We start from the raw sequence: 25,773 nt of genomic DNA, 5'->3' as shown, positions 1-25,773 counted from the left end.
CAACATGAATTGTATCTATTTAAGATGGAGTTTTATGTGTTTTATACGTTTTATACGAGACTGTGGTTGCATAGGGATCTGCTGTGCATACATACACTACTTCCTTTTGACTTGAGTTAGGGCACAGTGGATTTATTAATTCACAGGCGTTCTGTAAAACCTGAGGAAGCGAGGCTTGACATGAGTAACTCAGACACAGTTTATTTGGGAAATGAAGCATGTCATTGAACAACAGTGTTATGTCCTATCAGGATCCTATAACAGTTCAGATATAAAACTAACAGTGTAAATCTCCCTGCTTAAGGCCACCCTTGCAGTAGCCTACTGGTCATGATGTGGGATGTGTATATATAATATATATATATATATATATATATATATATCTATATATATATATATATATATATATATTATATTATATAAGTATATATATATATATATATAATCCTGTGGTGATTCAGGCAATAGTGAGAATAGCTCTCTCTCTCTTCTTCCTCTTCCTCCTCTTCTCTTTAAGGAGACCGGTGGCATCCGCGAAAAACATGACCTCCTCTTTGCTCTCGACCTCCCTCTGGAGGAACTGGAGACCAGCACTGTTGAATCCCAGAACATCCTGGAGCAGAAGAAGAGATACAGTTTTATATGACTTGAGGATCATTAGCCTTTAGAGTACATTTTCTATATTTTCTGATTAGTCTCACCCTGATATCTCTGACTTTAGAGATGGTGTTGATTCTCAGCTCGTCTATGACGGTCAGCAGCATCTGGTTACTAGAGATCTGGCCAAAGTGGATTCTGGAGACAAGGACAAGCAGTGAAGACTGACCCTGACACACTACTTTAGGCTCATCTACTCACGCTCATACTTCAGGTACCTTAGAGACACCAGACACGCACTTGTGTGAGGTTGTTTGCATATGTGAGAAACACACAAACTGAGTAACAAACACTTATGATTGGTGCGAGGTTGTTTGTTAGCATAACCGTAGTCTCAAGGGGTCATCCTTCTAAATCTCGTCGTGTTGACTGGACTATTGTAAGTCTGGAGAACTTTAGCGATTGAAAGGAAGCACTGGCTGTTAACGCTCACATTTTATTGGCTCGGAGTAGAAATTACGTTTCCCTTCAGGAGAGGCATTTCCTTGTTTTCCTACCATGTGTCAGACAAAGTTTTATTAGCCTATGCAGTGTCATTTGTTTTATCTTATGGTAGCTACCTTGTTGCAAGCCAGAAAATTATTCAGAAACAGCACATCTTTTTGGAACTTCACCCATTCAAAATAGTTGATTGGTTTGATAAGTGGCAACGTGTCACTAGTTTGAATCTAAACTCCACCTCTTCCTGAGGAGAACTTCTCCAGGTTTTCACACTACTTGAGAAGCCTGGCGTCAGAGGCTAGCATACCTGAGCAGGAAGAAGAGACAACGGCACACTAGCTCCACCTCCAGGCCGTCCTGGACATAGCAGTTGAAGAGTGACAGCAGGTCTGGAATGTAGGGGAACGGCAGGACCAGCAAAGACACCTCCAGCTCACTGGACCGGACCTTCTTTATTACGTCCAAGACGTAGCGAGACGGCTGCAAGAGAGGCAGGAGGATGTGGTTACTAAGTTAACATGATAGATTAGTAAGGAACATAACTAGTACCCTGGGCAATGCATGTATTATGATCATTTCAGAAGGAATTAAAAACTTACAGAAACGTTTCCAAAGGCCACAAGGATAGGATTGGCCTTAGGTGGAGGCAACTGTTTTCCGGCTGACTGGCAGGCTATCTGATGCTCCTCCATTTTCCTGCTCTCTGTTCTGTACAGCTCCAGAGCCTCCATGACACGCTCAGCCTGAAGAGACACACACACCAGCCATTACAAACTACACACACACATACCTATCCGAACGTGCACACACACACAACCTCTCCATCTCTGCAGTCTAGTTACTTGACATGGAGACTCACAGCTTTGACTGTCTCTATGGTTTTCTTCGCCGCTGGTGCTGCCTCCGCATCTTTGATCTCTCCTGGAACCTGTGAGACACACGAGACATCAGCGAGACTGAACGACACTGAGAAAACAAACATTTTCATTTCCACTGGTTTGAAATAAAGTCAGCACTTACCACAGGCTCATCCCCTTTGGCCATGCCCTCCTCAAACTCAGCCTCTCTCTCCTAAAGAAAAACATTTGAGATGGTGAAAAAGTTCCAAGATAAAACCTGATTGGTGTCCACTATCTCCCTTCCCTTTTACCCACAGACAGAGCATGTTTCTGGGGCACCACTACCCACCATCTCCCTCTCTTCCTCCAGGATGATGGGTTCTCTGGTCCTCTCCCAGAGCCTCAGGGACTTGTCGTGGGACGAGGACACAATGTGGTCCCCGTTAGGACTGATGGCCAGACACCAAACCTCCCGATGGTGACCCTGAGGATAGCACGTCACACACATGGGTCAGCGGTTAAAAGGTCAACACTAGGGGTGGGGTCAAATCCATTTTCGATTTAGTCAATTAAGGCAGGGAAACGTAATTCCTCCAATGGGAAAGAAAGAGCATTTAGGTAATTGGTTATGTCACTTATCAATATTCCCCAAAATGTTATCATGAATTCTAGGCCTCGTCTCCATATGTGAAATGTAGCTAACAGCATGGGAGTGAATGTCACCTCTAAGGTCTGGATGTGCTCAAACTTGTCTGCGTCCCACTGTTTGATCTTCTTGTCCTTCCCCGCTGTGAAGAACAGATGGGTTTTGGGGACAAACTGAAGGAACATGACGCTGAGAAAAGAGAGAGAAAAAAACAGATGAGAAATGGAACAAAAACAGCGACATGAAAGAGCAGATGGGGTGATGTCATCGGTCAGAGGCAGCTAACAAGGACAGTGTTTCTGAAACTGGAGATTAAATTAAATATTTTACTGGAAATGGGGAGAGTGGAGCCAACATCTATTAAATTATATCATTCAAGACCGTTGGTCAAGCTTCCACACAGCCATTTACACTGACCATATGGCTGACAGCTTAGGATGATGTGTTCTTGCAGTATATTCTATATTCATATTAATATATATAAACTCAGCAAAAAAAGAAAACGTCCCTTTTTCAGGACCCTGTCTTTCAAAGATCATTTGTAAAAATCCAAATAACGTCACAGATCTTCATTGTAAAGGGTTTTAACACTGTTTCCAATGCTTGTTCAATGAACCATAAACAATTAATGAACATGCACCTATGGAACGGTCATTAAGACACTAACAGCTTACAGACGGTAGGCAATTAAGGTCACAGTTATGAAAACTTAGGACACGAAAGAGGCCTTTCTACTGACAGAAAAACACCAGAAGAAAGATGCCCAGGGTCCCTGCTCATCTGCGTGAATGTGCCTTTAGCATGCTGGAAGGAGGCATGAGGACTGCAGATGTGGCCAGGGAAATATATTGCAATGTCCGTACTGTGAGACGCCTAAGACAGCGCTACAGGGAGACAGGACGGACAGCTGATCGCCCTCGCAGTGGCAGACCACGTGTAACACCTGCACAGGATCGGTACATCTGAGCATCACACCTGCGGGACAGGTACAGGATTGCAACAACAACTGCCCGAGTAACACCAGAAACGCACAATCCCTCCATCAGTGCTCAGACTGTCCCCAATAGGCTGAGAGAGGCTGGACTGAGGGCTTGTAGGCCTGTTGTAAGGCAGGTCCTCACTAGATATCATCGGCAACAACATCGCAGATGGGCACAAACCCACCATCGCTGGACCAGACAGGACTGGCAAAAAGTGCTCTTCACTGACGAGTCGCAGTTTTGTCTCACCAGGGGTGATGGTCGGATTCGGGTTTATCGTCGAAGGAATGAGCGTTACACCGAGGCATGTACTCTGGAGCGGGATCGATTTGGAGGTGGAGGGTCCGTCATGGTCTGGGTGGTGTGTCACAGCATCATCGGACTGAGCTTGTTGTCATTGCAGGCAATCTCAACGCTGTGCGTTACAGGGAAGACATTCTCCTCCCTCATGTGGTACCCTTCCTGCAGGCTCATCCTGGCATGACCCTCCAGCCATACTGCACGTTCTGTGCGTGATTTCCTGCAAGACAGGAATGTCAGTGTTCTGCCATGGCTAGCGAAGAGCCCGGATCTCAATCCCATTGAGCACGTCTGGGACCTTTTGGATCGGAGGGTGAGGGCTAGGGCCATTGCCCCACAGAAATATCCTGGAACTTACAGGTGCCTTGGTGGAAGAGTGGGGTAACATCTCACAGCAAGAACTGGCAAATCTGGTGCAGTCCATGAGGAGATGCACTGCAGTACTTAATGCAGCTGGTGGCCACACCAGATACTGACTGTTACTTTTGATTTTGACCACCCCTTTGTTCAAGTACACATTAATCCATTTCTGTTAGTCACATGTCTGTGGAACTTGTTCAGTTTATGTCTCAGTTGTTGAATTTTGTTATGTTCATACAAATATATTGACAATAAACGCAGTTGACAGTGAGAGGACATTTCTTTTTCCCCTGGGTTTATTACATACACATATACAGTTGAAGTCAGAAGTTTACATACACTTAGGTTGGAGTCATTAAAACTCATTTTTCAACCACTCCACAAATTTCTTGTTAACAAACTATAGTTTTGGCAAGTCGGTTAGGACATCTACTGTGTGCATGACACAAGTCATTTTTACAACAGTTGTTTACAGACAGATTATTTCACTGTATCACAATTCCAGTGGGTCGGAAGTTTACATACACGAAGTTGACTGTGCCTTTAAACAGCTTGGAAAGTTCCAGAAAATGATGTAATGGCTTTAGAAGCTTCTGATAGGCTAATTGACATAATTTGAGACAATTGGAGGTGAACCTGTGGATGTATTTCAAGGCCTACCTTCAAACTCAGTGCCTCTCTGCTTGACATCATGGGAAAACCAAAAGAAATCAGCCTCAGAAAAGACCTCAGAAAAAACATTGTTGACCTTCACAAGTCTGGTTCATCCTTGGGAGCAATTTCCAAATGCCTGAAAGTACCATGTTCATATGTACAAACAATAGTAAGCAAGTATAAACACCATGGGACCATGCAGCTGTCATACCGCTCAGGAAGGAGACGCGTTCTGTCTCCTAGAGATGAACGTACTTTGGTGCGAAAAGTGCAAATCAATCCCAGAACAACAGCAAAGGGCCTTGTGAAGATGTTGGAGGAAACAGGTACAAAGTATCTATATCCACAGTAAAACGAGTCCTATATTGACATACCCTGAAAAGTCACTCAGCAAGGAAGAAGCCACTGCTCAAAAACCGCCATAAAAAAGCCAGACTACGGTTTGCAACTGCACATGGGGACAAAGATTGTACTTTTTGGTCTGTCCTCTGGTCTGATGAAACAAAAATATAACTGTTTGGCCATAATGACCATCGTTATGTTTGGAGGAAAAAGGGGGAGACTTGCAAGCAGAAGAACACCATCCGGTGAAGCACGGGGGTGGCAGCATCATGTTGTGGGGGTGCTTTGCTGCAGGTGCACTTCACAAAATATATGGCATCATGAGGATGGAAAATTATGTGGATATATTGAAGCAACATCTCAAGACATCAGTCAGGAAGTTAAAGCTTGGTTGCAAATGGGTCTTCCAAATGGACAATGACCCCAAGCATACTTCCAAAGTTGTGGCAAAATGGCTTAAGGACAACAAAGTCAAGGTATTGGAGTGGCCATCACAAAGCCCAGACCTCAATCCTATAGAAAATGTGTGGGCAGAACTGAAAAAGCGTGTGCGAGCAAGGAGGTCTACAAACCTGACTCAGTTACACCAGCTCTGTCAGGAGCAATGGGCCTAAATTCACCCAACTTAATGTGGGAAGCTTGTGGAAGGCTACCCGAAACGTTTGACCCAAGTTCAACAATTGAAAGGCAATGCTACCAAATACTAATTGAGTGTATGTAAACTTCTGACCCACTGGGAATGTGATGAAAAAAATAAAAGCTGAAATAAATCATTCTCGCTACTATTATTCTGACATTTCACATTCTTAAAATAAAGTGTTGATCCTAACTGACCTAAGACAGGGAATTTATACTTTACTTCTGTGTTTTGGGTCGGTGTACTGCTGCATCACCCAACTTCTGTTGAGCTTCAATTGGCGGACAGATCGCCTTACATTCTCCAGCAAAATGTCTTGATAAACATGGGAATTCACTTTTCCATCAATGATCGCAAGCTGTTCATGCCCTGAGGCAGCAAAGCAGCCCCAAACCATGGTGCTCCCTTCACCATATTTTACAGTTGGGATGAGGTTTTGATGTTGGTGTGCTGAGCCTTTTTTTCTCCACACAGTGTTGTGTGTTCCTTCCAAACAACTCAACTGTAGATTCATCCGTCCACAGAATATTTTGCCAGTAGCGCTATGGAACATCTAGGTGCTCTTTTGCGAACTTCCGACATGCAGCAATGTTGTTTTGGACAGCAGTGGCTTCTTCAGTGGTGTCATCCCATGAACACCATTCTTGTTTAGTGTTTTACGTATCGTAGACTCGTCAAAGAGATGTTAGCATGTTCCAGAGATTTCTGTATGTCTTTAGCTGACACTCTAGGATTCTTCTTTACCTCATTGAGCATTCTGCACTGTGCTCTTGCAGTCATCTTTGCAGGACAGCCACTCCTAGGGAGAGTAGCAACAGTGCTGAACTTTCTCAATTTGTCTTACCGTGGACTGATGAACATCATGGCTTTTAGAGATACTTTTGTAACCCTTTCCAGCTTTATGCAAGTCAACAATTCTTAATCTTAGGTCTTCTGAGAACTCTTTTGTTCAAGACATGGTTCACATCAGGCAATGCTTCAGATTTTGTGAGTGTTTTTTATATTGCAGGGCAGCTCTAACCAACATCTCAAATCTCATCTCATTGATTGGACTCCAGGTTAGCTGAGTTCTGACTCCAATTAGCTTTTTGGTCATTAGCCTATGGGTTCAAATACTTTTCTCAACCTACACTGTGAATGTTTAAATTATGTATTCAATATAGACAAGAAAAATACAATAATTGCTGTGGTATTTGTTGAAGCACACTGTGTTTGTCTATTGTTGTGACTTAAGAGGAAGATCAGATCACATTTTTTGACACATTTATGTAGAAATCCAGGTAATTCCAAAGGGTTCACATACTTTTTCTTGCAACTGTGTGTGTATATATAATATATGTTGTATTTTTTCTGTACCTGTCATCATGGGCAAACATAGATCTGTGACAGTCCCCAAAGTCCAGACCCCAGATCTTGACGTTTCTGTCTGCAGAGCCAGTTGCTATCAAAGCACTGTCCTGAGAGAAGGACAAGTAACATTCAGAGTCAAGACAGATTGAAAACATACACGCAGCAACTTTAACCAACACACACTCAAGTATGCACATTCCATTTTCATCTACTGTCACTCATTACATTCGTTTTTCGTTTAGTTTGGGGTTGCTAGGATGAGTACCGGTACTCACATGAGAGATGTCCAGGCAGAGCACAGGCAGCTTGTGTCCATACAGAGACAAGAAGAACTTGAGTGTGTCTGTGTAGAAGACCTTGACGGTGCAGTCCAACAGGGAGACAGCCAACAGTCTCTGGTCAGGAGAATATTTCACACACAACACATCCTCATCCAGCTGCAGTGTACGCATGTGTTTCACCGTCAGCCTCCTGCAACACACACACACAAACAATTAGAGCAGAGTAAACAGAAACTCCAGTCAAGTGCTCACTTGATAAAAGCTCACTTGAATAACAGCGTGCAGCCTGACTGGGCATAAAACTAGTTGCCTCTAGTATGAAATAGTATTCTAAGAGTTATTGACACTATGTGAAACAGAAGGAATAAAGCATGGCTTACTTCTGTGCAGCGTCTTCGTCCTTAATCAGCTCAAACTCCCAGAACTTCACAGTCTTGTCAGCCCCGCCAGTCACTATCCCCCTCTGAGGAAATCACATAATTACAGTCAAATAAACAGTCAGAGCAAATGGGAATGTTTTTTGTTTTTTTAAATTTATAATATTTTATGGGCTTTTGTCTACAGATAATGGGCCTATGGAGTTGTACACTACATGTATTGTGGATGATGTTGAACATGGACAGAGAGAGGCAGATACAGACAGTACCTGATCAGGAGACAGACAGAGGGACCACAAAGCTCCGTTATGGGCGTCGACAGTCTCCAGGAGGGTACCTGATGCCAGGTCAAAGATCTGAATCTTACCACTCTGATAGAGAGAAGATTAGCCTGGGTTACACACAATAGCTTAATACTGGATAATACACATCTACAGTAGTTTGGTGTACGTTAGTGTGTGTATGCGTGTTACCTTGGTTCCTAGGATGATCTGCCTGTCTCCAGGGACAAACAGGGAGCAGAGGGCGTAGTCACACGCCATGGTGCGAATCACCTGCAGGGTAGACCTGTGATGGGGTAGAGACTTCCCGTTAGACACCCAATCAGAATGTAGAAAACTGCTCATAATACAGTATGTGTCTAGGTGTCATAACATGTGTCTCCTTTAAAAGATGTTGGAAAGCCAGCTTAGTGAACTAGATTTAACTTGTACAGTGAAACCACACGGTCAGGTCAGTCCTGTGTGACCTGACTTTCCCACCTGTTCCAGACTTTGACGGTGTCCCCGGAGGCGGAGAGGACAGCGATGTTGTCTGAGCTGAAGGCCAGCGTGCGGGCATCGGTGCGGTGGCCTCCCAGGGTGAGCCGGGAGGTCTTAGTGCCCGTGGGATTCTTGTCAGACGTCTTGAGGCTGTAGGTCTCCACTGTGTTGTTCTGGAGCAGCATGGCTACCTTCAACTCCCCACCCGCACACATCAGGCAGTCCACCCATCTGGGATATACATGACACTAAATGTTGGTTGGTTGATTGATTGAGTGTGTGAGAGAGTGCACGTGTGTGTGTTGCTGTGTACCTGATATTGGCGGAGGCCTTGATGTTGGTTAGTCTCACAATCTCATTTGCCAGTTTCCTCTCCACCACAGGCTCTGGGGCATCCTCTGCATGCTGCGCATCCCTACACCAGGGGGCAGCAGCACCTCATCTTTACATTTCACCAATTTCATCAACATAACTGTATTTATAAACATTGGAAGTATTTAGTTTGATTGGAATTAGATTACACATTTTATTATTTCAAATAATCTCTGAAGGCTTTGCAGTATCTGTCTGGCCCAACTTGGGCTATCTGCAGACTGGTCCCTGCCGTGGCTGAGGTAACAGTGTGATCTCTACTGTGTGCAACATACCTGGCCTTCTTCTTGGCTTTCTTCAGCTTCTTGGCCATCACCCTCTCCACCTCGTCCTCCGGCAGCACACTGAACACCTCCAGCACTGTGTCTGAGCCCTAAGAGAGAAGGATGTGGAAAAGGAGGAAAGATCAGAGGGAAGAATACACATTACATTAGTGATCTGAGAAATGTATGACAATAAATCAATATGACTGGAGGGTAAGTAAGACTGTACCAACATTAAAAGGTCAATACTTACATGGCACGCCAGGACCTTGGCATTGGCATCGGTAGTCATGGAGACTACCCTGTCCCTGGCCTCTCTCAGCAAAGAGCCAGCTTTCTTACAACTCAAGATCCTCTGTGTGTGAGAGAAAGAGAGACAGACAGAGGGCGAGGGAAAGAGGGCAAGAGGGAAAAGTATGAAACACACAGGTTTCAGATACATATGCTATTAGACAGCAACGATAACTAACAAACTTCCGTACTTGACAGTGTTCCGTACACGTGACCAAAAAATATATATACTTACAACTGTAATATGAATACCATTGTAAGGCACAATTTCTCCTCTTACCAGCCAAATCAATGACGAGACCTTCCAGACCCGACGGAGCTCTATTGCATTCGTCAATCATACAGAGACGGGCATATGATTGACGAAGGCAATGGAGCTCCGTCGGGTCTTTTTAAAAATGGCGGGTGGGGAAGTGAAGGCTACTGAGTAATAGTGAAAGGGGAGATATATCGTATGGGGAAACTGCTTTTTTCACCCGATTTGTCCAACTGATCACCTCTAAAATTGTAATAAAACACTATAAAGAGTTTATATAATGAGTCATCACATACCTATTTGAAGGTTTATGCCGAATTTGAATCGGGTTTTTAGGGCGACGCTAAAGTTATCTTCAGAAGTAAACAGCGGCTGTCACCGGCTTTTGAGTCATGATGGCTTGCAGTGATGACGCAAACAATGAATGCATTCAGTTGTACAATTGACTAGGTATCCATTCCCCTTTCCCTTACACTTTCTTGTTTTTAATCTGCGAGAGAAGTGCTACCCCTGGTGGAAAGGCTGTACGACACACGTGTTGCATAATGCGTTGTACAATACGTCAAGATACGTCACAATGTATCGTACAGCGTCAGAGGGGTCTGATTTTTTCAACTTTTCTCAAAAACTATTGGTCTATTACCATGTCAATCAACGCTTGAATAGAAACGTAGTTTACACCCCGAATTTTGATGCCAACAGTCGCTCAGTCCCATTAGTTTTCATCGCAGCCTCGTTTGAATGCAGCGGTACACAAAATCTGTACGGAACAGTGTTAGCTACCGTTACATATGCCATTCATTACTAGCTACTATACTTCTTCAGAGTTATTTTATAGATGAACTGATTCACTTGTGCTGCAGGTAACCAATTATGGTGTTTTGCCCTGTAGAGGATCATGGTCTGTCCTACCTCCTCAGGGGTCTCGTCCACAGCTTCCTCCTCATCATCATCATCATCATCAAGTAGGCTTTTTCCTTTCTTCTCCTTCGGTTCACCAGCCTCTCTGCCCTGAAAGACGAACAAACCGAGAGAGAGAGAGAGAGAGAGAGAGAGAGAGAGAGGACTCAACTAGCATTTTATTCAGATAAGATATTTTAGACTTTTTCATTATTGTCTAAAATATGTAGTTATGTGTGTAGAAGGCTCATTGTAGCTCCCCTGTGATTACCTCCTGTAGGTAGTTGATGTCCCAGGCCCGGAGCTCACTGTCGGCTGAGCCTGTAATCAATCTACTCTCTTGGTTCAGCAGTGCCATGCCCCAAACCTGACAAACACACAACCAAGGTGATCCAATCAAATCAAATGTATTTATATAGCCCTTCGTACATCAGCTGATATCTCAAAGTGCTGTACAGAAACCCAGCCTAAAACCCCAAACAGCAAGCAATGCAGTTGGAAAGGCACGGTGGCTAGGAAAAACTCCCTAGAATGGCCAAAACCTAGGAAGAAACCTAGAGCGAAACCAGGCTATGAGGGGTGGCCAGTCCTCTTCTGGCTGTGCCGGGTGGAGATTATAACAGAACATGGCCAAGATGTTCAAATGTTCATAAATGATCAGCATGGTCAAATAATAATAATCACAGTAGTTGTCGAGGGTGCAGCAAGTCAGCACCTCAGGAGTAAATGTCAGTTGGCTTTTCATAGCCGATCATTAAGAGTATCTCTACCGCTCCTGCGGTCTCTCTCTAATCAGATAAGTGTCTCTCAAAAATGACTAACTAATCAGACAAGAGATCCAATCAACTCTTAGTACACCATCCAATGTCAACAACACGTGACAATCAAATGTTAAGATAGGCAGGAGCACTCACCTCACTGCGATGTCCCAGCATGGTCTTAAAGCAGTGCTGGGTGTCCAGGTCCCACCACTTTACAAAGCTGTCCTTGGAGCTGGAGAAAACAACAAAGACCATTCAGACATCGGGGGGTGTAACTTTCCCTAGCTGGTATCCAACCTGCGCTCCTCGTCTTTCAACGCTAGAACACAAAAGGCGTCCGAATGCTTCCCAAAACAATTCATGCATATATTCTGACATTTTGTGAAGTTGTTAGTTTTGGTCTTCGGCAAGTGTTTTCAGCTGTTCGTGCAAACAACATTTTTTCTCGAGGCAAGACAAAGTCGGTAGCCGAAGGCTACGCACCTTCGTTGGTGATTGGTCAACAGTAGGGATTCTTCAATAAAGTATTCACATGCACATTTTTTCAATTGAGAAATACTGCACCAAACATCTTAGTTAGATGTAAAATTACACAACAAAGATCTCCTCTACAAAAACATCAATTAATGACTTTTTTTTTTTTTGAGGAAGTGTATACTGGCTACGGCGTCTAAAAAATAAATTTGAGCAGCGGTCTTTTAAAGATCATGAACAGTCAAAATCATTTTTTTCATTAAATTTGAAGATATTTGAAGGAAACCTAACCACAGTATGAAACATGACTTCCTTCTACATTGATGAAGTTTGATCATAAAGTTACTGGTCCCCTCCCCCCATGTCAAACACTTGGATTCATTATTAAGGGGACAAGGTGACATCACCTTAACTCTCATATTAATACACCAATGGTAACATGATATTCAACCAGCATGGAAAAAGGGGGGGGGGGGGTCATTCACAACTCTGAAGCAGTTGTCAAGTCAACACATCCATCAGCGCTACTGTGAACCGCATCCATCAGCGCTACTGTGAACCGCATTACAAGAGATGGGAGATAAATATAAATGGGAGATATATATAAAAAAAAAGTGATATCATTGATGCAATTTCAATGTTGTTTGAGTTGCTTTATGTATCACCAAATTAGCTTGAGATGATTTTACTGCAACACCGCATCCAAGTTCCTCGACATAGGCGTTTCAAAGAGCTGTCAGTCAAGTCGAGCTCATGAATATAAGATCCCTGCCCAATCAGCCTGTCTTTTCAAACTTCCTGGTAGTTAGCCATGGGAGAAAAAGTAATTTTCAGACTGACTGTTCAGCACCTTTAAGGGAGTATGCCAACGCCGTAATAGTACCAAGGGCTAAGACAGAAAGTCAGAGCCCTACATATGAGTGATGTACTACCTGGTGACCAGGAGATTCTTGTCTTTGAGGAACAGGGCCTGTGTGACAGCGTCTTTGTGTCCTTTCAGTCGGTACAGACCACACTCGTTGATCACATCCCACACAATCACATCCGTGTCCTGAAAGGAAAAGAGATAATAATAGGCATATTACTAACCATATTTTGAATGCAAACGCCTTAGCTTAACCATGACGTCAGGACAGTGGACATCCCTGGGGACCTTGCCATCTCTATGGCAGCATAGTTCTGTTCTTACCCTGGATCCGGTCACCAGCCGAGAACCGAGAGTATCGTAGCGGATCACAGTGACTGCGGACTTGTGCCCGTTGAAGGACACGTTGCTCTCGCCGTTCAATAGGCTGAAGATGCGCACAGCCCCGTCCTCGTAACCCACGGCAACATGGACGCCATCGGGGGAGGGGCAGAGGTACGTCACCTCGTGCTTGTTCCCCTTGAGAATAAGAACCTGGGACAGAGGATAGGACAGTTTCAAAGGAAGACATCTAACCTAATATGTCATCTCTCACTATGAGGAAATACTGGTGATATATACAGTTACAACTTGGTATCACTGGCCAAGTCATCTTATTTGAGTTATTGACAGCCATGGGTTAAGACATTTCAGACCCAATTATAAGAGCACTGTCAGCAATGATGACCCTGATATCGGCTATGACAGCAGCAGTAGCCTACTGACAAATCCACTGAGTCAACCCTACATGAATAGATCATCCCAAGTCTCTCACCTTCTCAGCTTTACGCACGTCCCATATGAAGACATGCTCGCAGGCAGCCACAGCCACAAAGCGTCCTCTCTCCCCTCCTCGCATGGTGACAAAGGCGATGTTGGCCTTCTGACTCCCAATTACTCCGAACACGGCGCTGGCAGCATAGCGCAGGTACTGCTTGGTCAACCCCATGGTCACAAGATCAGGGCAATATCACAGGCTAGGGAGAATGAGACAGTGATGATGAATATCATATGATGATGGATTGGAGAACAGACAAGGAATGACAACTGGAGCATCAGCTAGCCCTTCTGACTTCAATGCATTACAGAAGGGCAAGTGCATCAGCATTATGTAGGCTAAACGGTGAAACAAGTGTACAATGTGCATTATAGCAAGCCAGGATGCCAATCTGTTTCTGCCCCTTGCTAAAAACTCCTTATGGAATTGTCCTGTTTGGCTTGACAAGGAGTAACGTCAGGCAAGAGCACAAAGAGATCTGGGACCAGGCTACATTATAGCTACAAAACAATGTATACAACAGTTACTAGTAGTACTGTAATAGTTAGCTAGCTAAGTCAATTCTGACAACTACATTTGTTAGACTTGGTGAGATCCAGTGACCATGTGAGACCATAGCCAAGGACAGCAAAGGAGTAGCGTTAACGTTAGGCAAGAGCACACACAGATCTGGGACCAGGCTACATTACAGCTACAACATACAAAACAATGTATACAACAGTTACTAGTACTACTGTAATAGCTAGCTAAATCATTTCTGAGAACTGCATTTGTTCGAAGACTTTGTGAGATCCAGTGACCATAGCCAAGTCCCGCTGCAATAGCTGGTTAGCTATGTCGCTAGCTTTGTTAGGCCCACGTGGTGTTCCATAGCATTGTGAAAACCAACTAAATGACACAGTAAAACAAGCAAAACATATTTTGTGACTGATTGATAACCGTTTCGTTTACACATTTATGATGTATACTTTTCCCAATTGTTAATCTTACTTGAATAATGTTGCTAATTCCTAGATTGAGGCATCCAGCCAGTGATGTTTTCTGACTTCTAGGCACACGAGGAAGACCCTACTAATCAAACACAGTTGGTCGAACACAAACACATAGCACACATTGATGTCTCTGAAATTGCAGAAAGGCAGATACGACAATGCGTATATAAAAAATAAAATAAAAAAAGTGTTACCTGAGTATTGTACTTATGGTTGTGTTCAACTGCAATATATGAAACTAACAATCAATCACATGGACTTTTATATGTATCCATTACTTTAGTCTGTATAATGGGTATTGTGTTGTTGATTTACAGAAAATATCTCCTCAGCCATATATTTGACCATATCTAAATGCCTAAATTTACCGACAATATATAAAACTCTCTCGAGGATTTACATACAATTCCAAACGCTCCTCTGAGTGGCGTTGGCCTATGCGTATTACACAAATGTTGTGATTTATCGTGAGTCCCTAGCCATTATTCCGTAATATTTTGTGTGTGTGTGTCTTGTACGGAGGGATAGGTGTGTTATTTGTCTTGAACAAAGATTTTATTTCATATTGACAAGATAGTCGAGTGACCGCTCTAACAATGGAAATACATGTCCTCAAAGATGGAAGACAGGCGGGAGGAGGCGAGATCAGGTGGGACCATTCTAGCAAGACAGTACAGTATGAAGCAAGATTTGGTTTGGGGTCCTCTCACCTCGCGGTAAAACATTTCAGTGCCCCCCCTCGTGACGGTGGTGAGAAAAGTTTTAAAGTAAATTTCCTACAATTCTACACATTTTGCCATGTGGAATAGAGAAAATGTTGCAGTTTTAAAGGCCAGTGTAATCAAAAACGTGATGTTCCTGTGTTTTATATTTCCACACTATGAGGTTGGAATAAAACGGTGAAATTGTGAATATTATGTTTAGTGTAAGAGCTGTTTGAAATTTCAGACTGTTTTGGTGGGATGGATTATTGGGCTTCCATAGAGTTAATAGCAAGTTTTCTACAATTCTAAACATTTTGCCATGGGGCGGAGAGAAAAAAATTGCAGTTACAGCTAATTTCCTACAACATCTGTAGCCATGAAATGCTTTGAAAGGTTGGTCATGGCTCACATCAACACCATCATCCCAGACACCCTGGGCCCACTCTACATCGCATCCCGCCCCAACAGATCCACAGATGACACAATCTCTATTGCACTCCACACTGCCCTTTCCCACCTGGACAAGAGGAACACCTATGTGAGAATGCTGTTCATTGACTACAGCTCAGTGTTCAACACCATAGTGTCCTCCAAGCTCACCACTAAGCTAAGGACCCTGGGACTGAACCCCTCCCTCTGCAACTAGATCCTGGACTTCCTGACGGGCCGCCCCCCAGGTGGTGAGGGTAGGCAACAACACATCTGCCACATTGACTCTTAACACGGGGCCCCCTCAGGGGTGCATGCTTAGTCCCCTCCTGAACTCCCTGTTCACCCACCACTGCGTGGCAGCTCACGATTCCAACACCATCATTAAGTTTGCCGACGACACCGGTGGTCGGCCTGATCACCGACAACGATGAGACAGCCTATAGGGAGGAGGTCAGAGATCTGGCAGTGTGGTGCCAGGATAACAACCTCTCCCTCAACGTCAGCAAGACAAAGGAGCTGAACGTGGACTACAGGAAACAGAGGGGCGAGCACGCCCCCATTCACATCGACGGGGCTCTAGTTCACATCGACGGGTCGAGAGCTTCAAGTTCCTCAGTGTCCACATCACTAAGGATCTACAGTATCATGGTCCACACACATCAATAAATTAGTGAAGAGGACACAACAACGCTTCTTCCCCTTCAGGAGGCTGAAAATATTTGTCATGGGCCCTCAAATCACACTGTTGTGAAGGAAGTTGTCAAGGAAGTTAGTTTGTGTTCATACAGGACCTCCCGACCCCATCTACCGTCAACCAATCATGTCAATGCAGAGCTATACGGAGCCCTGCGCATTGTTATAAAATGCGGTATGGACCTCAATTTGGCCTCTGCATTCCCCCGGCGGCTCCGCAATTGCGTCACACCCACCATTCCATATTTTCAAATCAAGCATAAATTGGCCTCTGTGTGCCTACTGAGACTACGCAATTGCTTCACACCCTCCACACGGAGCCTCCAAACACATTTCGGATCAAGCATAAATTGGCTTTTAGTCTCGCAATGATGCACCTCTGGGTTTAGAAACTCTGAGATTCTAGCCAGTGAGAGGGCAGATATACAATGCCTTCAGAAAGTATTCACACCACTTGAATTTTACAAATTAATTAAAAACTAAAAGATGAAATGTCTTGAGTCAATAAGTATTCAACCCCTTTGTTATGGCAAGCCTAAATAAGTTCAGGAGTAAAAATGTGCTAAAAAATCACATAATAAGTTGCATGGACTCAAACTAGTGTTTAACATGATTTTTGAATGACTACATAATGTCTATACCACAACACATACAATTATCTGTAAGGTCCCTCAGTCAAGCAGTGCATTTCACGTACAGATTCAATCACAAAGACCGGGGAGGTTTTCTTTTTTCCAATGCCTCGCAGTGACTACAAAGATACAGGCATCCTTCCTAACTTAGTTGCCGGAGAGGAGGGAGACCGCTCAGGGATTTCACCATGAGGCCAATGGTTACATAGTTGAACGTGATAGGATTAATTAAATCTACTTGAAAATCTACGGCAATACCTGATAATGGTTGTCTAGCAATGATCAACAATCAATTTGATAGAGCTTGAAGAATTTTTAAATAATAATTGGGAAAGGTTGTAGAATCCAGGTGTGGAAAGCCCTGAGACACTTACCCAGAAAGACTCACATTTGTAATTGCTGCCAAAGGTGCTTCTACGAAGTATTGACTCAGGGGTGTGAATACCTATATATATATGAGATATTATTTTATTTCATTTTCAACAAATTTGGACAAATTTCTAAAAACATGTTTTCACTTTGTCATTATAGGGTATTGTGTATTAATACAAAAAAATATGTATATTGAAAAAAAATATTTATTCAATTTTGAATTCAGGCTGTAACACAACAAAATGTGGAAAAAGTAAAGTTGAGAAAATGCCACATGCATCCATGTTTATCAATGTATTCGTGACAACCTAACATTACGAAACTTCCATTCAATCAATTAAGCCTCATGTAGCAAATAAGCAATAATTTTTTTTAAACCAAATTCGACATTCTCTCATTGACCTCCATAGAAAAATTCCTCACTTCGCAATCTTCTTCTGTGGGTTTTATGGCGGACTACAACCCAAAAATGTGTAAACCAAAACCAGGTAAAAAGAAAATCCATACGTAATAGGGAAATTAACTTAATCCACCCAAATAAAAATAGTACATTGACAAAACTAAACAAAACTCCCACTACTTCCTTCTTTCAAATCTCCATATCTCTCTTCTCGGGCTCTAGGGCCTGAGAGGGTGGTACGGCTTGTGACAATATTCCATGTAACTGCTTCGCCAAGATATCTTTCAGCCCCAGGAACCGCTCCGCCTCATCCACAATGATTTCTATCTTCCTGGACCTTCTCTCCACCTTGGCAGTTCCATTCATCACCATAGCTATAAAGGCCACAAAGTCCACCTTCTTAACCTTTAAAATGTCAGGATCCTGCTGGTGAAAGGCAACCCCTGCAGCCTGCAGTGAAGATCTATCTACCACCATGGACTCTTCAGGTTAACCATTCAAACCCTCAACCCTTTTAACAGCTGTTGCATATGAAATGCTCTGGACATACCTGACTTTGGCCACCTCATTTTCTTTCACCCTTCAAATCAAATCAAATCGAATTTTATTGGTAACATACACATGGTTAGCAGATGTTAATGCGAGTGTAGCGAAATGCTTGTGCTTCTAATTCCGACCATGCAGTAATATCTAACAAGTAATCTAACAATTTCACAACAACAAAGGAATGAATAAAAATATGTACATATAAATATATGGCTGAGCGATGGCCGAACAGCATAGGCAGTAGATGGTATAGACTACAGTATATACATATGAGATGAGTAATGTAGGGTATGTAAACATTATATAAAGTGGCATTGTTTAAAGTGACACATTTATTACATCCAATTTTTAATTATTAAAGTGGCTAGAGATTTGAGTCAGTATGTTGGCAGCAGCCACTCAATGTTAGTGATGGCTGTTTTAACAATCTGATGGCCTTGAGATAGAAGCTGTTTTTCAGTCACTCGGTCCCAGCTTTGATGCATCTGTACTGACCTCGCCTTCTGGATGATAGCGGGGTGAACAGGCAGTGGCTCGGGTGGTTGTTGTCCTTGATGATCTTTTTGGCCTTCCTGTGACATCGGTGGTGTAGGTGTCATGGAGGACAGGTAGTTTGGATTCGAATCAGGGTGTCTGTATTGACCCCTCTAGCACTGAGATGCAGTGCTTTAGACCGCTGCGCCACTCGGGCTCAAAAAACAAAAGCACAGATGGACTCTTCACTTTTTCTTCATTCACCACACGATTCATCCGAAGTGCATCAATCACTACTTCGCGGTCTTGTTTTAGTGGACAGATTTTGGGCAGAGTGAACCCTCTCGCTTCGCGTCTTCCTCTCTGTCGCGAATCAGCTGATCAGGAACTCACCAAACTGTAGTAAACGTGACAGTACGATGGGAATTGGCTTTATCAAATCGAGTTTTGCCATGTTTGTGATGTTAAGAACATCACGAACACACCCTGTATTCTTCGCGTTTTGTAATTCTGTCCTGCTCGAAGTCGACAACTAATAGATTCGTGGACAAAGGAAAACGGGTAGGTGTAACATTTTCTCCTGTAGCTTCCTGATATATAGACACATCTTTAAATTCCTTTCCCTTTTCGGGCATGCTACTATTTTCTGCCGTGCTAGCAGATAATTTGCGAATCAAAGGTAAAAGAAAGCAAACGCTACACTGGGTATGTGATGGTCAACTGAGGTCGAGCTCCGTGGTTGGTGATTATGACATATTTCGTTTTTTCATAATTAGATGTTTTCCAATATTTAACCATTAAAATGGTAATACCTTAATATGAGTAGTCGCACAAGCAAAAACACTGGGAAATGTGGGAGGAATAGTATTGTTCGTCAAGTGTAGTTGACCATACTGCAGTCAACAAAAATATAGACTAACTAGTTATATGTTTATCTTCATTCTGCATTTCAATACGTCCTTATGGTGCTTTTGAATTCCCTGTCTGTTTAGGTTCACTTCACAGTAATGTCCTCCCCTCGTGTCATACGCTCCAAAACGGAACCGTTCCTAGAAAGCGGCCAATCTAACGTTAGACAGAGGCCCTCAGTCATAGGTGTTGACATGGTAACGTTATGTAGTTAGCTGATAGTCTCGACAACACAGTCTTACATAGCTGCAGGGTCTGGAAAAAACGGAGCCAGACCTTGCTTGCCTGTTTCACCCAATTTTCTTTATTAACTGCCAGCTAACCTCACACAAGTACATTCATTATGTGAGGCTTCATTTTCAGGCTGTATACTAGAGGTTAGAAGTACTGAAAACGGGATGGTTTGTTACTGTCTTGACTCTAGACACTGGAAGCTATTTTTAAACTGTCAGTCAAAGCCTTTCTTTGATTGTGCTAAAATGCTTTTGCTTTACAAAATGGGTTTTATATTGCCAAGCCTACTTAATTATGAACACTGAAACACGCATGTAATCACCAATTGTGACTGTCTGTTGGTCCTTGTCATAGATGCTGATTTAGAGTTTTTTTTTTTACTTTTAAATTTAACCTTTTTATTTAATTAGGCAAGTCAGTTAAGAACAAACTCTTATTTACAACGACGGCCTACACCAGCCAAACCCGGGCCAATTGTGTGCCGCCCTATGGGACTCGAAGTCACGGCCGGTTGGGATACAGCCTGGATTCAAACCAGGGTGTCTATAGTGACGCATCTAGCACTGGGATGCAGTGCCTTAGACTGCTGTGTCACTCAGGAGAGTGGTTGGGTTAAATGCGGAAGACACATTTCCGTTGAATGCATTCACTTGTACAACTGACTAGGTATCCCCCTTTCCCTTCCTTCCTATTTGGCTCCTGGATGTGGACACTGAAAATACACTTTAAAGTCTTTCTCTGGCTTTGTTTGCAGTGTCGAGCATTGAGGTGCAGACCAGTGCAGGAATGGATCCTCTGGGAGCACGCTCTCAGTTTGTGGAGGTCCAGACTCTGTCCACCTGGGAGTGGCAGCCGGACCCTGAGGGAGAGAAGGAGTACAACGTCAGCCAGCAGGCCTTCCTATCCCCCTTCCCCTACAGAGAGGACATCAACAGGAAAATAGTGCTCTAGTGAGTCGCACACATGCACACTGGACCTCTGTCTCTAATACAGTGCTTCTCAATTATTTTCTGTTATGCCCCCCCCTAGGAAGAAGTAAACATTTCGTGCCCCCCAACTCTCCGCCGCGACTGTAAATAATATAATTTGTCTATAAAATTGTTAAGTACACCTCTGCATAACATTGTATCCTTATTAACATTAAAGAAAAAAGAAAGAAATATAGATCAACTTACAACAAAGAATAACTTTATTAACATTGTTTTTTAGTCTGTAACAGAAAATACTTAAAGTGCATCAATTTGCCTGAAATTTAAAAAAAAAATCAAGCCTTATTTAAACTGTAAATTTTTTGGGACCATTTGATACTGAAAAATATAATTAAATATAATCAATAAATAATAATACATTCAAATTGATCAGCAACATTAACTCAGGAGCACAATATATGAAACACTGACCTATAAAACAAAAATGAATAAAACAATTTGTGTTGATAAAAAAAAAAAAAAAAAAGAGGAAGTCATTGTTTTTATTTTTGCAGCACTTGCGTCATCCAGCATGACAGAGACCATGTCTAATGCTGCAGGCAGTATCAGCTCCTCTGCTATGGAGTGTTTTTTTTTGCACTGAGCAATTTGGTACGCCACCTTATGATGCCAGCAATGCTCGCTGGTTTACTGAAGTAGCATTCACAAAGCGGGACGATTGTTGGCAATATTCGGCACGTTTTCACTGAAAAAACTCAAGCGGCTTATCAGCGTGATTGGGGTGTAATGTCTTTTAAGTGACGCCTTAATTTATTTGGCTTCATGCTGTCAACATTTTTAGACACAGTAAACATACCGGTCTTTCCTCGTCTCCCACCGTAGTCACAGTGAAAGCCAAGCGCTACATACGCGTCGTCATATTTCCTCGTCTTACGCTTCGAACACACCGGCTGCGTTTTGCGTTTCGAAACACCAGAAGGACATTCATTTCCAAGGAACGCTGCGTTTGCCTTGCAGCATTGCGTTGCAGAGGCAGTTGCAGTGCGTTCTGTGTGATGCATACGTTCGATTTATCGAACGTATGCATCAAATTGTATGCGTAGATTTACTTGACAGAGAATAGCATAATGTGAATGTTCAAGTTTTGTTGCACACATATGCAGTAAAAAAAAAAAGGTGTGATAACATAATAAAAACAGTTTGAGGGAGAATTATTTACATTTTTTATTAATTTATTTGCCAAGTATATTATTTATTTGATGACATCCACAATTAATTGTGAGAGCCTATAATATAATTTCCCTCAAATGCAGTTTTGGAGCAAAATGCAATAATAAATAGTCAAAATAGCAGCTTAGGCTCTTTCAACAATGAGACCAACGTTGAGGAAGGTGGTCTTGATCGCGCTGTTGGGCCGGGACCAGCCCCGCCGAAAGCGCAGGTCTGTGTGGTCCAGAGATGGTTATTTATATTTATTTGACTATTTCTTTCACACACACCTCATTGGCTAGGTAGCTAGCTAGCTAACGCTAACTAGCCACATCTAGCACAAGCTCACTACTAAACTGACCTGGCAATCCTACTATCGTGAACACTTGTCTCCAAGCAGCATTTTTTTGTGTTTATGTCCCTGTAGCTGTCAGCAGTTGTGTCAAAAAGACACGGTTTGAGGATACTGCGAAAATTATCTCTCTTCCATGTGTCCAACCGCATGCGACCATTTGCAAAAAGGTACCTGCATCAGTATAGTTGCCTAGCTGCGCAAAATGTTATGCAGCAGTGATGCAATGACGCAGCCGTGTGTTTCGAAGCGTTACTCGAACACACCGACTGCGTCATTGGCGTTTCGATACACCAGAAGTACATTCATTTCCAATGGAACGCTGCATTTGCCTTGCAGCATTGCGTTGCAGAGGCAGTTGCAGTGCGTTCTGTGTGGTGCATACGTTCGATAAATCGAACGTATGCATCAATTGTATGAGTGGGACTTGACAGAAAGTAGCAAAATATGAATGGCGGGTTTTTTTTGCATACACATTCAGTAAAAATTTGTGATTACAAAAAACAGTTTGATTGCATAATTTCTTTACATTTTTTATACATTTATTTGCCAAGATATTTTATTTATTCGATGACATCCTCAAATTAATTGTGAGAGCCTATAATATAATTTCCCTCAAATGCAGTTTTGGAGCGAAATGCAATAATAAATAGTAAAGATAGCAGAGTAGGCTCTTCAACAATGAGACCAACGTTGAGGAAGGTGGTCTTGATCGCGCTGTGGGGCCGCGGACCAGCCCCCGCCGAAAGCGCAGGTCTGTGGTGGGTCTGCTAGCTAACGCTAACATAGCCACATCTAGCCACAAGCCACTACTAAACTGACCTGGCAATCCTACTATCGTGGACACTTGTCTCCAAGCAGCATTTTTTGTGTTTATGTCCCTGTAGCTGTCAGCAGTTGTGTCAAAAAGACACGGTTTTGAGGATACTGCGAAAATGATTCTCTCCTCCATGGTCAACCGCATGCGACCATTTGCAAAAGGTACCTGCATCAGTATAGTTGCCTAGCTGCGCAAAATGTTATGCAGCAGTGATGCAATGACGCAGTCGGTGTGTGCGAAGCGTTAGCTTTCGGGAGACTTACGTTTGTCTCATTATCTCCGTCGCTCTCCGCCTTTCTTTTCATCCCTGTTAAATATTTTTCCATGGTGTCTCAAGGGTTTGTTATCTGCACTTCATATATCCTGTTCTGTGCTGTGTGCTCTTGTTCGGTGCAAAAAAAAACTACTCCCTGCGGCAAAAAAAAGCATGTTCCCCGGGGTCACATGCATCGCTCCGAGGCCCCCCAGGGTGGCGCGCCCCACTATTTGAGAAGGACTGCTCTAATACCACTTCTATCTCTTGGTCTCTCTCTTTTTTTCCCTCCATCACAGGGTTTCTCTCCTTTTCTCTCACAATCGTTATTGTCAAACTCATATCAAATGCGTTTGTTGACGGCTATAAGGTCTCAAGGTGTAGCCCTGGCTTCTTGTGCCTTGTTATCCTGTTCTTGCACCACTGTGGATCACCCCCCTCAATAAACACACTCTTTCTCTCTCCCACCCCCATCATTCTAGCCTCTACCTTATAAATCCTCTTTGTTGTGGCGGCTGAGCACATGATGTGTTCAGAGGTTCCACTGGTAGGAGTCTCTCAGTAAGACATTTGTACCCAGGCTGCCCCAATTCCTGCTGCAGTTAAAGGAACAGATCTCTGGACTGAACTTGGTCCTTTTTACACAGGTCTTAGGAGAAGCACTTTTCTGCTCTTGTTTTGTCTTAATTTTCAGGAGTTGACACAGTGTCTTGATTGACTTGCACTCCATTTGAGCAAGGATCACCACAAGTGTCACTTGCTTAAAATGTTAAAGGTCAACTGCCCTTGAAAACAAACTTGTTTTGAAAATGGCCTATGTGGCATCGATATAAGTCATAATCGATACAAGTCAGAAACATGTATTATAGTATCTCAATTGACTACAAAGTGTAAATAGAATAATTTTGGTCATAAAGTCACTTGTCCAAAACAGAGTTTGGTAAGTGACTGCATCATTACTTACTTGAGGGATTGGATTACAATTATGTAAAAAATGAATGCCCCCTTTTGCCTATTAACACTTGGTGGCACTCTTTTCACGGAAAATACTGGGCGAGTTAGTTTTGCGTGGCCCAGTGCCATTGGTGGGCGGAGACATCTCCTTGAAAGACTAATTGACTAGTCAAATGAGCTAACCCCGCCCACCCGGCGCAAAACGAATTTCCCAGACGACACTGTAGCCTTGATTGCACTGCACATATTGTTTGGGAAATAGCTACTCTAGTGAAAATGGGCTTCTGTTTAACAATCAGATGGCCAGGATATGGATTACATCTAACGCTAGTTACAAGTACTGCGGGCTGTCAAACGTGAGACTGTGCCTGGTGTTGTTGCTGAGAGTTGGTTACACTAGCTACTCGCTAGCAAGGTGTTGTAGAACGAGTGTCACATGAAACACATTCCAGACACTGGTTCTTGCTGTCTTGGCATAACTGTGATTTGACAGAGAGCATTGATGAAAAATGAGGCTGTGCACTTCTCCTTTAACCACAAGTGTGTACAACAAGGCCTAAGACACTTAGCTCATTCACATCCAACCTTTTTGAAGTAGAACTGCAGTAATTTGCCAAGCAAGTGAGGACGCAATTATGATTTTTCCATAGCAATATGATTTTTCCATAGCTTGTTTTGCTACCTGAAGCATTTTAGTGAAGTGAAACAGACGTGTTTCACCGTAATCTTGATCGTGTGTGTGTTTTGCTTGTAAATACATAAACCTAAGTAGCACAGCTGCCTTCTGATTTGACGTCCAAAATAAAGGTTTTTGAAGTTTCATTCTTTTTCATAGTCATTGAGAAAAGTCTCTCCAACCCGGTTCCTGGAGAGCTACAGGCTTGTAGGTTTTTGCTTCAGCCCAATTTTAACTAACCTGATTCAGTTTATCAACAAACTAATCATTAGAATCAGGTGTGCTAGATTAGGGTTGGTGTGAACCTACAGGACTGTAGCTCTTCAGGAACAGGGTTGGCTAGCCCTGCCTTAGGATGTCATATGACCCAGTAGTCACGCTGCTTGAGTAGTTACCCTTATGCAGCTGGACAAAGCCCTATGGGCAGGATCCTCACTTTAAACACACATGTAGGCTAACTTAAACTGTTGTGTTACATAGGCGGTGTTTACACAGGCAGACCAAATCTGATATTTTTTTAGTAATTTGTCTTTTTACCAATCAGATCAGCTCTGAAAAATATCTGATG

The 25,773-nt window shown here is 43.0% G+C and overlaps 2 protein-coding genes across 5 annotated transcripts in view; one reads left to right on the top strand and one right to left on the bottom strand.

Moving 5' to 3' along the window:
• Positions 1 to 403: 403 nt before the first annotated feature.
• wdr3 (WD repeat domain 3) lies at positions 404 to 14,692 on the bottom strand. The gene is made up of 24 exons (XM_023981260.2): positions 14,615 to 14,692; positions 13,622 to 13,823; positions 13,132 to 13,341; positions 12,875 to 12,993; positions 11,622 to 11,700; positions 10,979 to 11,074; positions 10,720 to 10,818; positions 9,514 to 9,615; positions 9,273 to 9,370; positions 8,939 to 9,040; positions 8,626 to 8,856; positions 8,338 to 8,431; positions 8,134 to 8,235; positions 7,868 to 7,950; positions 7,482 to 7,677; positions 7,213 to 7,313; positions 2,661 to 2,772; positions 2,287 to 2,421; positions 2,119 to 2,169; positions 1,958 to 2,026; positions 1,698 to 1,841; positions 1,406 to 1,578; positions 702 to 795; positions 404 to 613 (listed from the first exon to the last, which is right to left on the bottom strand). The coding sequence occupies exons 2-24, from the start codon at positions 13,793 to 13,795 to the stop codon at positions 458 to 460; spliced, it is 2,820 nt and encodes a 939-aa protein (XP_023837028.1). The 5' UTR covers positions 13,796 to 13,823; positions 14,615 to 14,692; the 3' UTR covers positions 404 to 457.
• A 4,290-nt stretch (positions 14,693 to 18,982) lies between these two features.
• LOC111959525 (ganglioside-induced differentiation-associated protein 2-like) overlaps positions 18,983 to 25,773 on the top strand; it is a 55,557-nt gene continuing 48,766 nt past the window's right edge. For 3 of the 4 annotated variants that reach the window (XM_070437536.1, XM_023981137.3, XM_023981138.3), the window contains exon 1: positions 20,799 to 20,962. In XM_070437536.1, the coding sequence (XP_070293637.1) occupies positions 20,799 to 20,962 (164 nt within the window). Of the gene's footprint in view, positions 19,431 to 20,798; positions 20,963 to 25,773 lie in introns of those variants that run through there. The other variant, XM_023981139.3, reaches the window with a different exon arrangement.

This window comes from Salvelinus sp. IW2-2015, linkage group LG36 (assembly GCF_002910315.2).
Source record: "Salvelinus sp. IW2-2015 linkage group LG36, ASM291031v2, whole genome shotgun sequence".
NCBI lineage: Eukaryota > Metazoa > Chordata > Actinopteri > Salmoniformes > Salmonidae > Salvelinus > Salvelinus sp. IW2-2015.
This window is presented reverse-complemented; position numbering and strand designations above follow the sequence as displayed.